The sequence below is a fragment of the Neolamprologus multifasciatus genome, chromosome 4 (assembly GCF_963576455.1).
Source record: "Neolamprologus multifasciatus chromosome 4, fNeoMul1.2, whole genome shotgun sequence".
Classification (NCBI taxonomy): Eukaryota; Metazoa; Chordata; class Actinopteri; order Cichliformes; family Cichlidae; genus Neolamprologus; species Neolamprologus multifasciatus.
The window spans coordinates 21,219,747-21,235,329 of NC_140442.1; the positions used below are offsets into that span (position 1 = coordinate 21,219,747).

General features: G+C 38.8%; 1 protein-coding gene across 2 annotated transcripts in view; it reads left to right on the forward strand.

Moving 5' to 3' along the window:
- Positions 1-1,218: 1,218 nt before the first annotated feature.
- The window catches only part of ciita (class II, major histocompatibility complex, transactivator), a 154,189-nt gene continuing 139,824 nt past the window's right edge, over positions 1,219-15,583 (forward strand). For both annotated transcript variants that reach the window (XR_014873886.1, XM_085158140.1), the window contains exons 1-11: positions 1,219-3,592; positions 8,441-8,509; positions 9,499-9,534; positions 9,679-9,720; positions 12,288-12,410; positions 12,554-12,613; positions 13,119-13,166; positions 14,306-14,530; positions 14,974-15,024; positions 15,254-15,367; positions 15,455-15,514. Coding sequence is in view for 1 of the 2 variants with exons in the window: in XM_085158140.1 (XP_085014266.1) it covers positions 2,311-3,592; positions 8,441-8,509; positions 9,499-9,534; positions 9,679-9,720; positions 12,288-12,410; positions 12,554-12,613; positions 13,119-13,166; positions 14,306-14,530; positions 14,974-15,024; positions 15,254-15,367; positions 15,455-15,514 (2,110 nt within the window). In the remaining variant the exon portion in view is untranslated. The remainder of the gene's footprint in view (positions 3,593-8,440; positions 8,510-9,498; positions 9,535-9,678; positions 9,721-12,287; positions 12,411-12,553; positions 12,614-13,118; positions 13,167-14,305; positions 14,531-14,973; positions 15,025-15,253; positions 15,368-15,454; positions 15,515-15,583) is intronic.

Sequence of the window (15,583 nt, forward strand, 5' to 3'; positions counted from 1 at the left end):
GTTTTTTTTTAATCAGTTTTGGTGGAATGAATGAAGCTCAGTAGCAAAAAGAAAAAAATATGCAGCAGAAAACTCTTTGCCTGTACTGACAATACCGTTTGTAGGATCCATTTTTTTCCTACAGCATCATTAAGCTTGTATTTGCTTAGAGTGAGTCATTTGCTTCAGGTGCTTATGTGTACATTATGTCAATCCCCTCAGTAGATGAAAAGGAATATAAAAATATTCCACAGTGCCTGAGCAGGTGTGGTAATGTTTGCGTTAAGAAGTCAGCAATTTGGTTTTTTTGTTGTGTTTAAACTCTTTATGCCATCAGGTTACTGTGATCAAAGTGAAGATTAAGCTGCCAACAAAGAAATATAACTTGGATTTTAGTTCGTCATTAATATCGGTGCTTCTGCATTTCAAATGAGCAGATTGTTTATATTATCCCCTCCAAATACTTCCTGTTTTTGAAGTATAAAGAAGTACAGGTAGGTTCTGAAAACGTAATTGAAATTATACCCGAATTTGCTGAAAACAAATTAAAAGCTGGGAAAAAAAAGTAGTAAAGCACATCATTGTTATTTTTTAATATGCTGGTTTCAAATCATTTTCTTGCATTTGTGAACAGAAAGTGCAATTTTAACAATATCTGTGCATATGTGTGCATTACTAATTTACAGATGATGGTGCAGGGGCTGGTTAAAGGTACAGAACAACTAAACCAAACAGTTTTTTACTTTTTAAAGATGTACACTTGCAGATTTCTGGAATTATTTTTAAATTGTACATACATTTTCATGCCTGTGTGGCAACACTGGCATCGAACTCCAGGAAAAGAAGTTGTTTTTTTAATTGAAAAATGTTCAAAGTTAAACTTTTGCAATTCAAAGAGAGCATCAGAGATCAAAAGTTACATTTAGGGTTAGGTGATTTTTCACATTCTCAGCTGTCGTAAATATGTGGTCATTTTACAAATTTGAACCACTGGTTGTATTTGGTGTTTTCATAATTGTGTTAAAATCTTCATGTCTAATTATTGATGTGACCGATGACCAAATGAAAACAGCATCCATTCATTAAACACGCTTCATTTGCGTTGTAGTATTCAAATTATTTCTTTGTTTTTTGGCTCTTTGAATTGTTTTAGTATCAGTGGTGTGGCATCAGGTTTGCCAGGTGTGTACTGACCAGTCTGGTTGGAAATTTTTGTTTCACAGTCTGTGTGTGTTTGTGTCCCTATGTGCACTACACTCTCCACACTTGTAGTTCCTCCAGAGCTAAGCAGAAAATACATGTGAAACTGTATCTGCATCCTGCAAGCAGACAAAACAATCATAACCACACTCATATAGCTAATGTCTTTCCCACAGTTATGATACATAAAAGAGTAATATCTTTATTGTAAAGCATACCTGTAAAGCTTCACCTTTAGCTTGTGAGTAAAGTTAGATTTACTCATAATAAAAAATTCCAGGAAACGGTTGGAAAGGTGAGACAAAGCTGGTAAAACTGCTTTTTCTTCCATTATTTAAAAAAAAAAAATCATTATCACCAATAAACAATAAGACCATTTGACTCCCAATTACTTAACAACAAACTGGCTCCTCAGGTACACAAAGAAGGTGCAGCGCAATTTCTACTAAGCAAATGAGCAATGCTAAACATGGTCACATTTTGCCAAACCGGTTCTAGTCCCTGCCAAAAAACTTCACAGTATGGTGCATAAGACACAAAGACTGCACCTTCGCAATCACAATGTGACCCGCAGAGGAGGCTTTAAATTTATTCGGGGGGGGGTTCTGTTTATGAGCTTAAGGGGACAAATAGCTAAATGTGCAGCCTTGGAGATTATTTGGTGATTAAGTCCCCAAATCATAACTAAATAGTTTAATAAAATCTATCGCATGTGATTGAGCTGAAGAACAGCCCACTTGTGCAGAAGAAAGTGTGCAATGTGGCACTGCCTCTTTCTTAACATGAAAAAGCAGAAACATGACAGCCATGTAATCGAATTTGTGCAAAATATTAAACCAGCTGTTAAAAGAAAAAAGACTTTAACTTTGTTTAAAGATGAAATGTGTGATGATGAAAGTTTGAGACTGCCATAATGTCTTCGATCAGATTCCTTTTCTTGTGTAACTTCACTTCCTTATGATACCAATAATAACATTTCTGGCTTTGGGGAATAACACCTCCTACCATTCATGCGACCGCCTCCCGGATAAAATCACCGAGTCTCTTTAAAAATAAAGAACAAACTCAAATAACACCAATACGCTGCTTCTATTGTTAGTCCTCCATGCCCAGGGAGCCGACACTGTTGTCATGGCTCGTTTTGAGGAGGTCCTGGACGAAGTCCGCTCGGCTCTGACCTGGGCTTCACCTGCTCAGATCCGAGCTCTGCTGGAGGGTCTGGTGGAGGAGCAGATAATCTCAGAAGCGTACAGCAAGAGCTTGGGTCTGCATCGATTCACTGATGGGCTTGCGCCGGAGCTGCTTTGCGGGGAATCAGGGTGTATACCGGGATCTGATGGGGTATTTGCTTCTCGAGCATCTAGCACCCACCAGCATCTCAGCCATGGACCGCTCATTAAGGTAGGGAAAGGTGGGTCACAGTCTCCCTCCGTTGACTACCACCTGGCAGGATCAGAGTTTGTCCCATCAGTGGATGATCATTACAGCACAAGACTGGAGCCAGAGACTTGCTCACTATATGAGGATCAAGTTATTTCCAGAGATAAACTCATTCAGGAATTGAGGGAGGGGACAGCAATGGACGAACACTACCCCACACAAAGGCTCTACTCTGTACCCACAGTGTTTGATGGCAGACTTTCATTAAGTGATGAAATAACTGAACTGCTGACAAGTGCACCTTCAATGCAGAAGCTGGTAAGTGATAGTGAAAGGGTAAATCAGGGGAATTTGGAGATTGAGAGGGAGTGGTTAGAGCAGATTGAAGAGGCTGCTAGGCGGATAGCTGTACCTCTGTGGCAGCACTGGGACAAAGGAAGGAGGATGTTACAGCCTTTAGTTTATTATAACACAACTGGATGTTCAACTAGTGATAACACAGTGACATACGGCAAAGCACAATGTGCTATTTTAGATCTGGAAGAGGAAATGGAGCTTGCAGCCGCTTGCAGGACACTCGGTGCGTGCACCGGCAACTTTAACGCAAGCTTCACGCTGGATGCTGAGGACACACCTGAGGAGTTCTGTTACCCTTTATATGATGAGGTGGCAACACCTGGAATCTGCATGGATCCCTTTAAAACTTTCGAAGAAGGAGGAAATGCATCACCTGTGGAAGCCTGTGAAGCCACAGACTCAAACAACAACGTCACAGACAATATGGGGGGCCTCCTGGATGCGTGGTGGCCAGGCGAAACTGCAGACGACCTGTGTTGTCTGCCTGAGTGTGGCGCAGGTTCGGCACTTGCACAATTTACCTTTCAACATTTGAGTCCCTCGTTTGCACCACAAGATGCTTCAGTTTCAGCAGAAGATGACATGATGGCAGGGGTCACCGAAAATGTTTATGGAACAGCAACCTGGGACATAGATGGAATAACAGGCATAAAGGACACTATTGAGTCACACTGTGGTAAGTTTCATTTAAGCTTCTGTTCAGATGCTTCTAACTTTCACTGGTTTTCCTTCTTTTTCCTTCTATAATTTATCATTTATATGAAATGCCCAGGATTACAGGAACAAAAGCTGCTTTCATTCAGGCGTCAGCACAGGGCAGGGACAAATATTTATCCTCTGGTGTTTTCAGTTTGGTCTGTTTGGAAACAGAAAGCCTGCTCCAGGCTTTATTCCTGCCAGGACTTGAGTTGATGGTTAGGGTGTTGATGTTAGGGTGTGTTCACTTTCAGTTTCATTTTGACATTCTGATTTTGGATCCAGTTAAAAATAGGATGTGGTGAGCTTCCAAACACATGTATCTTTTTTATTTCCAAGGTCCCCCGCGCTGGTTACTCACTCTCTGAAAACAGCTGCAAATTTATGACTTCTAGGTGTAAATATGTCATTGTCAAGAAAGCATAGTGCTGTGAAAAAGTTGTTGCCCCCCTTTTGATTTCTTTTTGCATATTTAAGCCACTTAAATGTTTCAGATTGTGAAACAAATGTGATAATTAAGATGACCAAAATGCTGTTTTTAAATGATGATCATTTACTAAGAAAAAGAAGTTATCCAAACGTATTGAGGCCCGTGTGAAAAAGTATCCCATAATCCCCAAGGTTTAGTTTTAATTTCACTGGTTACTGCCAGGCCTGTTGAATCAAGGCTCTACTTATATAGAACCTGTCCAATAAACCGAAGGAGGCTAAAACATCTCAAAAAGCAACACATCATGTTACGATCTGAAGAAATGGTTTGTCAGCCTGGAGAGACAAAGACATTTCTAAGGCTTTGGGACTCCACTGAACCACAGTGAGAGACATTGTCCGCAAATGGAGAAAACGTGGAACAGTAGTGAACTTTCACAGAAACAGACGACCTACCAAATGCTCTTACTCCAAGAGGGCATCAACGACTCATCCAGGAGATCCGGAGGTCCAGAACAACATCTAAAGAACTGCCACAAAAGCCTTATCTTCTCGAAGAGCGGTGGAATGGACGGCCAATACGTTTTTACCCTTAATCGTTTAAATCATCATTTAAAAATTCATTTGAGTTATCTTTGTCATATTCGTATGCAACGAAAAGCTAAGACATTATGAAGGCGTGAATACTTTTTCATGTGGGCTTGACAAAAAGGTTATTCTTTAGATTTGTTATGAAGGTGAAGCCGGTCTGACTAGTAATCGGCCATGTTCAGCTTTGCTGTGGTTACCTACTTTCGGTTTGCACACAGTTTGGCAAAGAACGCTTTCTGATAATGTTTAGCCTGGTAGAGGTTACCACCTTGAGTCGGTTACAAGGGTGGAGCTTTAGTTTCAGCTTCAGGTTTCTGTGTTACAACTTTGCCCTGTTAAAAGGTAGATGTCATTGCTTAGTTCTGTTACTGCTGCAGCTTTAAAATAAATAAAAAGATCAAGTTTTTGTCTACCACACCACACAAATCTGCAATGGAAAGAAAAGGATGTACCTGAGTGTCTTGTTGGCATTTTTTGGCATTTACAATTCCTTATGATAAGAAAGGGGGGACAAAGAGCAAAGGGAGTGGCATGCTCCACAATGGATCCTTGCCTACTGTAATAGCCTTTTGGCATACCTGCTGAACCCACCGAATTACACAGAGGCCCAACTTTAATTCCTCCACCCCCTCGTTTTGTCTTTACCCACATATTTCTTAATCTCAAATGTGTTGTGTGTGTTTATATTACTCATCCTGTGTGAAACAGAAATCTCTCCGAAAGCATCAAACACAAAAAATCCAGTTGGTTAACTTAGTGTAATGATAAGTCTCAAGGAAATAAATGTAGTCCAGTGCGACATTAGTTACAGACACGTGACTTTCTGTAAAACGAATGCATTGTTTTTAAAATGCCTTCCCTCTATTATGTAACCGTGTGGAGAAACTGGTATCAAGCTTGATATGAATGGTATGAGCCTGATGCAATTGTGTCTGGCAACAAGGCACAAGCTATTTGGTTTATCCGCCTGGCTGCGGCGAGGTGGAGGTGGAGCGGGTACTTTCCACTCCACTGTTGAAAACTACCCATGTTTCCTTGTCAATTCCAAAGGCCTGGCAGTGAACGCTGATGTTGTTTTTCGGTTATCTTAAGGTGGTCACAGAGCAGAAACTGAACAACACTGTGATCCCCAAAAGGCAAACTATGAACATACAGTATTTAGCATACTGTTAGCAATGGATAGAAAACAATGTCATATTTGTAGAATGTAGAAAAGGGGATGACTATTAATGATAATAATAAGAAAATTAAACAGTAAGAGATTAAAGCAAAATGTGATCCATTTTTGAGCTACTGATGCCTGTTGTCCCGTGCAAGGTCAAGCTTTAGATTTGAGGTCAAGTGCAGTTATATCTTCAGATCTAAAGACTTCCGATGCAGGAATGAGGGAGAAATATAGTTTACCTAACTAAAACAACAAGCTTTGACCTCCTAAGACCCGAACTCTTTCATTGCATGCATTTTTAATTTCTCTTTGCTATTTGGGCTGATTGGGACCTGATGAATGTAAAAACAAATAATTACGTAATTAAGAAAAAAAAACTTTTGGTTTCTGAGAAAACTGACATCCACATATGAGGACATTGGCTTTAAATTTCGATAGAACAGTGGCAGTATAATGTCCTCGTAATTAGATATCAGGCCCTTGTAAAACAAAATGTAGTATTTTGGTCTAGACAACCCAAAATGTGACGTCCACATATGTGGATGCCAGGTCCTAGGAGGTTAATTAAAAGTCCATCAAAACATGCCATGCAGGCTACATGAAGCTAAGTAGCCTGCAAAATAGTTGAGCCCCCCTTTGACACTCATGTTGCCCGGGGAAAAACAAAAACAAAGGGATATTTGAGGATGTTGTGGCGACTGTAACGCAGAGTGACCTGTTTGCTTTACATCACCCTTGTTCCTCATCATAAACTGGTCCCTCGTGGCGAGCCGTTTTCTTTGCTTCTTCCGTTGTTGTTAAAACAGACCTAAAACAGATGCAGGGTACACTCCACTCTGCACACAGAACCGCCCTTTAACGGCTTGGTGCTTTTGGTAAGGCATATTAGGCAAAGTGAAAGCAAAAGCATTGTGAGCCACAGCAGGTTGCGCGCTCTCAGTGTATAGGTCATCTGAGGATATATGCAGCGGCTGATGGAACTTATATGAGACACACAGACTATACATCACATCAGGGCGTTTACAGGACCTGAGCATCACCCAGAGAGACTCGACAGGTAGGAATATATCACCAGATATATATATAGGAATATATATATCAGCAACGGTGCGCTCCGGTGGGACTGAGTTTGCGCATTTATTAAAGTGCGCAGGCAAAGAATAATAAGATTTTCCAGCACTTTTTTTCTTTAATTTACAGGGGCCACTTTAATAATTTTTAAGCAAATTTAGGTTCAAGTTTTAATTGAGCGGCTGCTTCAGCACCTGCATTGATTTTCTGCGTTTGGCTTTGAAAGTTTCAGCCATGACAAGAAGAATCAACTCCATTATGCTTTTGTGTGATCATTTGGAGTCGCACCCACCATCATAGACGCCCACACGTGTACAGTGCACAAAAATAACAAATCAGACGTTGTCGTAAGTGAAAGTAAGTCCAGTTGGGGGTTTGCGGGGAATTCCGGGCAACTGAAGTACTTTAACTGTTGAAAATATCTTTCAATGTAACCTTTAAAATATTTTGGTAATAGTTGGCCGCCATTTAGTGTGGGACTGCGCAGGGACAAAGAATTTCACGCACTCCGACTCAGGACTAAACAAAATATTTCTTTCATTTCTTTTCTTTTTAATATTTATTTTTCACTGTTAGTTTTTAAGGTCTTGCTCTTCTAGTTGTGCAGACAGCATGGTGCTTTGTGTGCTTCAGGTTCCCAAGTTCCTCATCAGAGACATATTTTGTGTGCGATCAGTAACTCAGCTGGTTGCACTGTTATTTGTTTGTTTGTTTATTCAGGGAGGTAATGGGCACATATATACTGCTTTATTTTTAGTGGTTCTCAGAAAAACAGTGACAAATTTTAAACAAGGATGTGAGTCGAAAGTCCATAGTCGACTGTAGACCTTTGTGTCCTGTTTAATAAACAAGGTGTGTGTGTGTGTGTGTGTGTGTGTGTGTGTGTGTGTGTGTCGTGAACTACCTGGTTAACTGCTCAAATTTGGGTGATTTTTAGAATTAGTCAGTGTAGTGTTTTATTGTACAAGTAATGATTCATCAGGGCAAAAAGTTGCTTTTTGGTTTTTCTGGTGTTGTTGGGTTTTGTCCACATCGTGGTTATCCTAAAGGTGTCTTTAGGCTGTAAAAGATCTCAGTAGTTATCTCTGCAAGCAGGTTTACCTGAGCTTCCTGCACAAGTAAAATTCCAGCACAGGTGTTTTTTTCCCCCCAGAGTTAAAGTGCATATTTGTAGACACAGTTTGAACAGTTAACCATACGGTGATAAAGTCAAGGTGTTAATGGTTTTTCAGACTGTGGCCGGATACTGTAGTGTATCGTGTACTGACAGGAAGCTGATTTACTTCTCCTGCTTTCCTACTTTCTTCTCTTTCAGTAAATCCTCTGTTGTTTTCTCACATTACTATTATTACAACAGGCATTGTGTTTTTAGGGTGTCTTTGTCCAACCCATTATTGTGATGGCATTATGTTAGGAATAGCTTGAGGGAATTGCAGCTTTGACAAAAGCATCCCCCTGTACTCGATCTTTAACTACCAACATTTATTCAGCTTATCCTCAACTCCACTCTAACCTACAAATATAATAATAACCAATCAGGATATTTGATTTCTTTCCTATGCGTGTCACCAGATGTCAAGATGCTGGAAGTGGATCCCAATCCCATCGCAGTCCCTTTGGACTTGGCAGATCTGTTGATAGGTTTGTATTGTCACTACTTTGTTTTTCTGCATTGATAATAAAAAGGTGAATTATGTGTTGAGGCTGTGAAAACACAAACAAACACTTCTAAATAGAAGACACAGATGGTTATTATCACTCCTTTTTTTCTATTTTTCTATCTGTGAGCAGACATTTTTAACACCAACTATTGAATGAAATGCAGTTTAATCTTAAACAGTATATATATACACTTGTGCTTTACACGATTGTGCTGCATGCAACTTTAATAATTATAAAAACAAGAATTAGGCGCACAAGTTTGAATGTATCTTTGTCTTCCTCAAATCCACACGGGGTCATAAGTTCACATACAGGCTCAAATACATGCATACTCCACCACTATTATATAGCTAAATGTCTTTTAGGAAGGTGCACCTCAACCATTAAAACGCTACCAAAAGCTTTTGGCAGTTCTTGCTAATTCTTGCTAGATTTCTGACAGTTATTCTTGGAAGAATTGGTCCAAACACTTTCAGTAGGGTTGAGGTCGGGGGCTTTGGGAGGATCATTGCAGAGACTTAAAGTTAGCCTGCTTTATCATTCCAGAACTGGGTTTCATGTGTTTGGGATCATTGTCTTTCTGTTCAGTTGAAGTGAAGTTGATGAATCCATCCACTTTGGAAACTATACTAGTACCACTGGTAGCTTAACAGTTGAGATAGGGGTGGTCCAACACCCCAAAATATGATTGAATATTTCACTGAACCAAATGTTATTGTCAGGAAGGCAGCAGAGGACAGTAAAAGCTTAAACAAACAGACTGAAAAACAGCATGTAACACAGGGCTAATAATAAATAATAAACAATAAATGAATATTGACTGTCTAATATCCAATCTATTCCATCAGTAATTAGTAATTAACATATTTAAAAGAGGCAGTGTTGTATAATGAATACATCAACTTTACATATTTTATATTTTGAAACTGAAATTCTGTTATCTGATGATGGTATTGTTATTTTTTCAGATGATTTGGCTGATGATATAAATGAAACATTGCTGGGTAAGTGGCAGCCAAACATCTATATGTGTTTACTCATGTGTAGTGTACTATATGTAAAAACACACATAGTAGTTTTCTATTACGTGTCTCACATGTATGTGAAGTTAATTATCTAACTATAATTACCTCTGTGCACTTTTTCAGATGTTGATTCCCTCTTTGACTACTTAGAACTCAACGACAGCCGTAAGAACCTCCTTTTGTTACTTTGTACCTGTTGTCACATAGTGTTTAACAGAGCCCACATAACATAATAAGGCTAAACATGTTCTTCATTTGATGTTCTAAAAAAAAGAAAAAAGAAAAAAAAAAAAGAACACTTCACTGTTAATTTTGTATCTAAATCCTAGTGTAGATACAGACAGGGGAGGAGAGCTAGAAACATGAGGAAAAACAGAAGAAAACAAAGAACATGGCAGTGATAAAGACATGAAGACAGGAATCTCTGATGTCAGTCACAGACAATCACTTGGACTCATAAAATAACTGCGTAAAATTAGTTGATATTCAAAGGTTATGGTTATTATGATCTTAAGCTATGATGATGATAAGTTTCACACAAATGTCAAATATGATTCTTAATAAGTCATGACTTAATTCATTTAATACAAAAGTTCAAAGTATCAGTGTCATTACTAATTATTTACTAGTAGTCATTTGGTCAGATACAGAGAACATGAATCTTTCCTGTAAATTTATTAATTTCATGGTGAGTCTCATGAAGGAAATCTGTCACAAGGACTCGTTCAGCTAAAACTGCTACATTTCCACAATGGATAGTGAAAACAATGGATCTTTTCTGGCATTTAATTATTTTTTCTATTACTTTGGTGTAACAAAATACAATTAAAAGTCCAAAATTTATGCCACCCTTCACATTTTCAAAGTCATACATAATGGGCCAGATCAGAGTCTTTGCCAGGCCAATTCTGCCCCCCTGGGCCTTATATTGGACAGCCATAATCTAAACTATAAGCAACAGTAAGGCATAACATTAAAACTACCACCATTAAATTGGGTAATTCCAGTGTATGTAACGTGTAGGAATCTTACACATTACATAGGTCTGAGTGGTGGAGGCCTACAACCACAACGTGGTAATCTAGTTGTAGAAATGCACCAGTGTTGTTTTGACCTTCCCAAATAATGAGGAAGGAAGACAAAACACAACAAACGCAGTAGTAAAGAAATGTTTGTGTTTTTTCAGTGTCACAGTCGGAGGTTCACTTCCTCATCTGAACGTTCAGGATGAGGGGCTCAGTGAAATTTAGAGTTTCTTAAGTGATGCCAACAAGTAATTCAGTCATTTCAGTCTGTAGTTATAAATTAACCTTTAAGAAAAAAAACATCTAAATGATGACCTAATCACAAAGCAGAGTTAGGCTACTGCTCCAGTCTGAAGGCCGGCACTTTGTTGCCATGACCCATTTGGCTTTATTATCCAACATAATGCTTAATATTGCATAAGACTAATCTAGCAATAAGATAAGCGTCTCTTTTGTTGATTATTTTTTCTGTAAGAGTAACTGACCATCAAAGTTACTGTTTTATCTTTTAAATATGAACCTAAAGATTTTTAGCAGAATCTCTTCAAACGTCTTTGAAGGGGACCACATTACTTTTGCAGCAACAAAACATGTGCACAGGGTGTCATAAATCGCTATAATTGTAATTATGATTATTTATAATTGTCACCTAAACCCTTTCATATATTAATTTAGTGTTATCCAATATAAAGAGTACAAATAATTATATTTATATAGATTTTTGTATGCAAGTATTAGCTGTAATAGCTTTTACTTATCAGTAAGTAAAAGTAAAATTTCTTAAGTAAACTTTAAATAAGTAAATATTAAAATTTTACATTAGTTGCAACAGTGTTTTCATGCAAATAAAAAAACTATTTTCATTAACATCGATCATTGGGCAGAGAAGCAGTGGTTACTGGATATGTGAGGTGGTTTGCCTTCAGCTTAAAAAAAAAGATGCCAGCGTTTCTTAATGGTGCTAACAACCTAGCATGCTAGACAAACAGGGGCGGATCTAGAAACATTTTCTTAGGGTGGCATGGAAATCAGCAAAATCAAAGCCATTTCTTTACACATTTGCAGGTGTTGCATCGGGTAACATTATGCAACATACTCATATTCAGTGTTACTTGTAGCTAGGCTCAAAGTGTTAATGCTAGCTTATTTGAATAAACTTGGGTGACACTAAGGGTGGCACGAGGTTTTTTTTTAAGGTGGCACATGGCACCTCATGCCACCATAGTAGATCTGCCCCTGTACATAAACAATAGTGACTAGACTGCACAGTCTTCTTAAACTAAATATCTACTACAATATACATTTAAACACCTTTGTTGTTATCTTAGTACACAAACACAAAAATCTCCACCCAGCATATTGTAAATGCACGGCCCATAAAATGTAAACCTCTCACAACATCATCAAATGTGATTAAGCCCACAGACAATGGACCGGACTGGTCCAGTCTTTACATTTTGTTTAGTATCTACAAAAGAAATGAAGGCAGCCCATGTACATCCTGGTTGCCCCCAAAACTGGGAGGCTGTGTCAATGTAAATAAAAACAGAATGCCATAATTTAAAAGTCAATCAAATCCTACTGTTTATCTAACTGTCACAGGATGCCTTGAAAAGCTACTGATTTTTAATTCAGTAATGAAATGCCATGACAATGACAACACGTTCGAGTAGGGGCATCTGCTAAATGCTACATTGACTTTTTTAGTTCCTCATCCATGGACCTTTGATGACCTCCCCACAGCAGCTGAGGTACCCATCGCCAACAGCATTGAGCAGATACAGGAACCCAAAGCAAAAGGCCAATCACGAAGGAGAAAAAGACTAAGAGGTAATGATTGGCTCGTAACTACACAAAGAACAGCATCTAGCCTACTAGCATCTTTTTGTTATATAAAACTTAATTTTAGGATTCTAACTTGTCATTTTCACTTTATTATTTAAAGGCTTGCTTACATGTTTTTCCCTCTCCAGATTCTCAGCCACAGCAGTGCTCTGATGAAAGCCCCAAAGCAAAACGGCCAAAACCATCAGGTGACAAACCCAGAGTGTTCCTCTGATTGTTTAACAAATGATGGAGTTTCCAACCCACATTACATTTCCGACCCAGTGGAATAGACACATTCTTAAGCCTACTATAACTAAACTTATAATGGCAATTTATAATTTTTATGGTAGTCATAATACTGTGGTGTTTATAGCACTTGACACTACACTTTATTACTTTTCTAATTACGTTGGTATGTTTAAGACTAGTGGAAAAAGTTCAAACACTCAGAGCTTAAAATTCAGCCACAGGTTTCCATTCATATCACTATATTAAGAGATGCTTAGGGGGCTTTTGTTTTTTGCTAATCAAATCTGGAATAATACTATTAATAGAAGATCACATGAAAATGAACTACCATCTGGTACAAAAAGAAAAGGATATGTTTACAAATAACATTCTCTAGTAACAGTAAAAGATTTCCATATTAAGGATGTTCTGAGCATGTTTTGTTGCTGTCATGTTGTAATGTTGGTTCTTCAACTCCTGCAGGTCAACCAAAAACCAAAGTGTCACAGGCTGAGCCAGCTGTTGAGCCAGGTGAGTCATGAAAACTGAAACCGTTTTTGAGGCAACATCTGGAGCTTTAAACTTGAAGCGCTGTAAGTGACGTTGATCTGAAAAAGTGAAACTCTGCAGGATAGGAGTTGAAAGAGGATTACCAGGGTTGCAAGACAGGTTATTAAAGTCAAATATTGCAATTCATATCATATCATATTACAAATATTCCTTGAATAGCTCCAAGGTAAAATGCTAGCATGAAAAAGAGCCACTTTCAGCACGTGCATGTGAGAGTGACTTTTTACAAAAAAGGTAATTCAGATGAAATTTCAGTGGTTAGACTTTTGGATCACAGGGTGATAGTTCTCCACCGATGTGCATGAACCAGTTAGTTTGTAAAAAAACCAAACAAACAGGAACTTGAAGTTGTAAGTCATGAGTTTACGCTGATGAATTAGAAGAAGAACTCGCACCTTACCCACCCCGCTTCACATGAGTTTGGTGCTTTTTATAGTTCCGATTTACCACGCAATGTGATAAAAAAAAAAAATCCGAGCATGTATTTTCATTTACATCAACAGCTGCTGGTCACTGAAGAGATTTAATGGCTCAGCTTAGAATGAAATACTACGCCACAAATAGAAATAGGACACTCAAATTTAAGTATACATGTCTGTATTTGCAGAGTAATGCACTGTACTTTGGTCTATTTGTCTTTGGCTTAATCTCCCTTTTCATTTGCACTTGCATGATCACCCAAAGGGCAAGAAAGTGATGGTTTAGAGCAAATATCGAATCTATCCTCTCCTTATTGAGTTAATCATTTTTGGAGATATTGAATGTAAGATTTATTATTTCATTCTTGGATGGAAATTGTGTGACAGTACATCTGGGATGAAGTGGTGAAGTAATGCAGAGTAGTGTAAGAAATAACTTTCAATAGGAGGTAAATAGTGCAACGCCTTTTCACAAAGAAATTAAGTTTCAAAGTAAATACGTAATGCGATTGTCTTTGAGTAACAAGTTTGACAGCACTCTGCAATGAGGATGTTTGTGACCGTAAATATTTTTTTGAAAAACAAACCATTATTGTCATTTTTCCAACTCCCTTTCTGGTAACTCTCAAGGCTGACTAAACCAGTTTCCAGAAACTGATGCCAGCTCTGGTTGTTTTGCAGGCAGTGATCCCGCATCAGGGCCGAGTCCGGCAGAGACTTTACCGATGTCCACCGCCACTCCACCAAGGATTTTTCGCGTCTACCCTTCCCAAACAAGCTCTGCGATTCCCATTCAGTTTATCACTATCTCAGATTCCGCAGGAAATCCAGTCCAGCTTTCTCCTCCTCCTCCGCTCATTAGGTTTCCACTCCCCAGCAGCGCCACTACACCTACATATATATTAGGTGAGTTAAACACCGGCATGCCAAGAGTTAACAGTGTTTCCTGTGTACTGCTATGTCATAGCCCAGCAGAAAGTGACATTTGTGACTCTTCTGGTGTTACGTTTTTATTGACACTGCAGACTAGGGGTGTTGAGCATTATGGAAAGAAAATGAGTTGATGTACAGTTTTAATTGCCCTGGCAATCTGACCATAAAGCTTCTTCTGAAAAACTGTGGCTTAGCTACAGCCTTGATTAGCAATCACACACCTGTAACACAATCATGTCTATTTACAATGCAAAAAAAGTTCTTTTCAATCGTAATTATTGATTTGCCATCGTTGTTTCTGTCCACTGGTGGTCGTGTTATTCATGTCAGTGACATCTTTAATTATTTAATGTGTACTGATTATTGTGCACACCCTGTACAAGTAGTCCATTGTCTAACTGTTGTTTCTAATATAGTTCCTACTGTGTCACCACCCCCCAAATGCCAATTACCACCACTCTCCCCAGGTAAGTAAAAAAAGGTTAAATCTTTTATCTGGGACGGTTGCGTGTGAGTGTCCATGTGTGCATGCTATTCTCTACTTCTTGTCTTCTCTGGTGGTGTTGTGCTATTTGTTGTTCCTCATTATGGTTTTGCTTCTGCCTTTTAAGAGACAACATGGAAACTGCTCTCTGTAACATCTGCTTTGTTTGTGTGCCGATGCAGTCATTTCACTCTCTTTTCTTTTGTTTGTAGTCGATGGCACAGTCGCTCCGGTCCAAATGAGTTCGTCCCCACTGGGTTCTCTGTCAGAAGCAGCTAGCAAAGCCATGTCTCCCACTTGTACCTCACCTGTATCCCCAGGCAATGGTGAGCATCGGTATCTGTCTCAAATCTTCCTCCTTGTGGTTATGAGTTTCTGGCATGTGACAAACTTCATGCTTTGTTCCACTTCAGAAATGTCTCCATGTAAGGAATCACCTCTTCCTCAGTCTCCCAAGGTCCTTGATATTCCACGTAAGTTACCGCATGGCTTTTAAGGATCTCGTCTTATTTTGTCTACAGTGATCTCATGAATATACAATG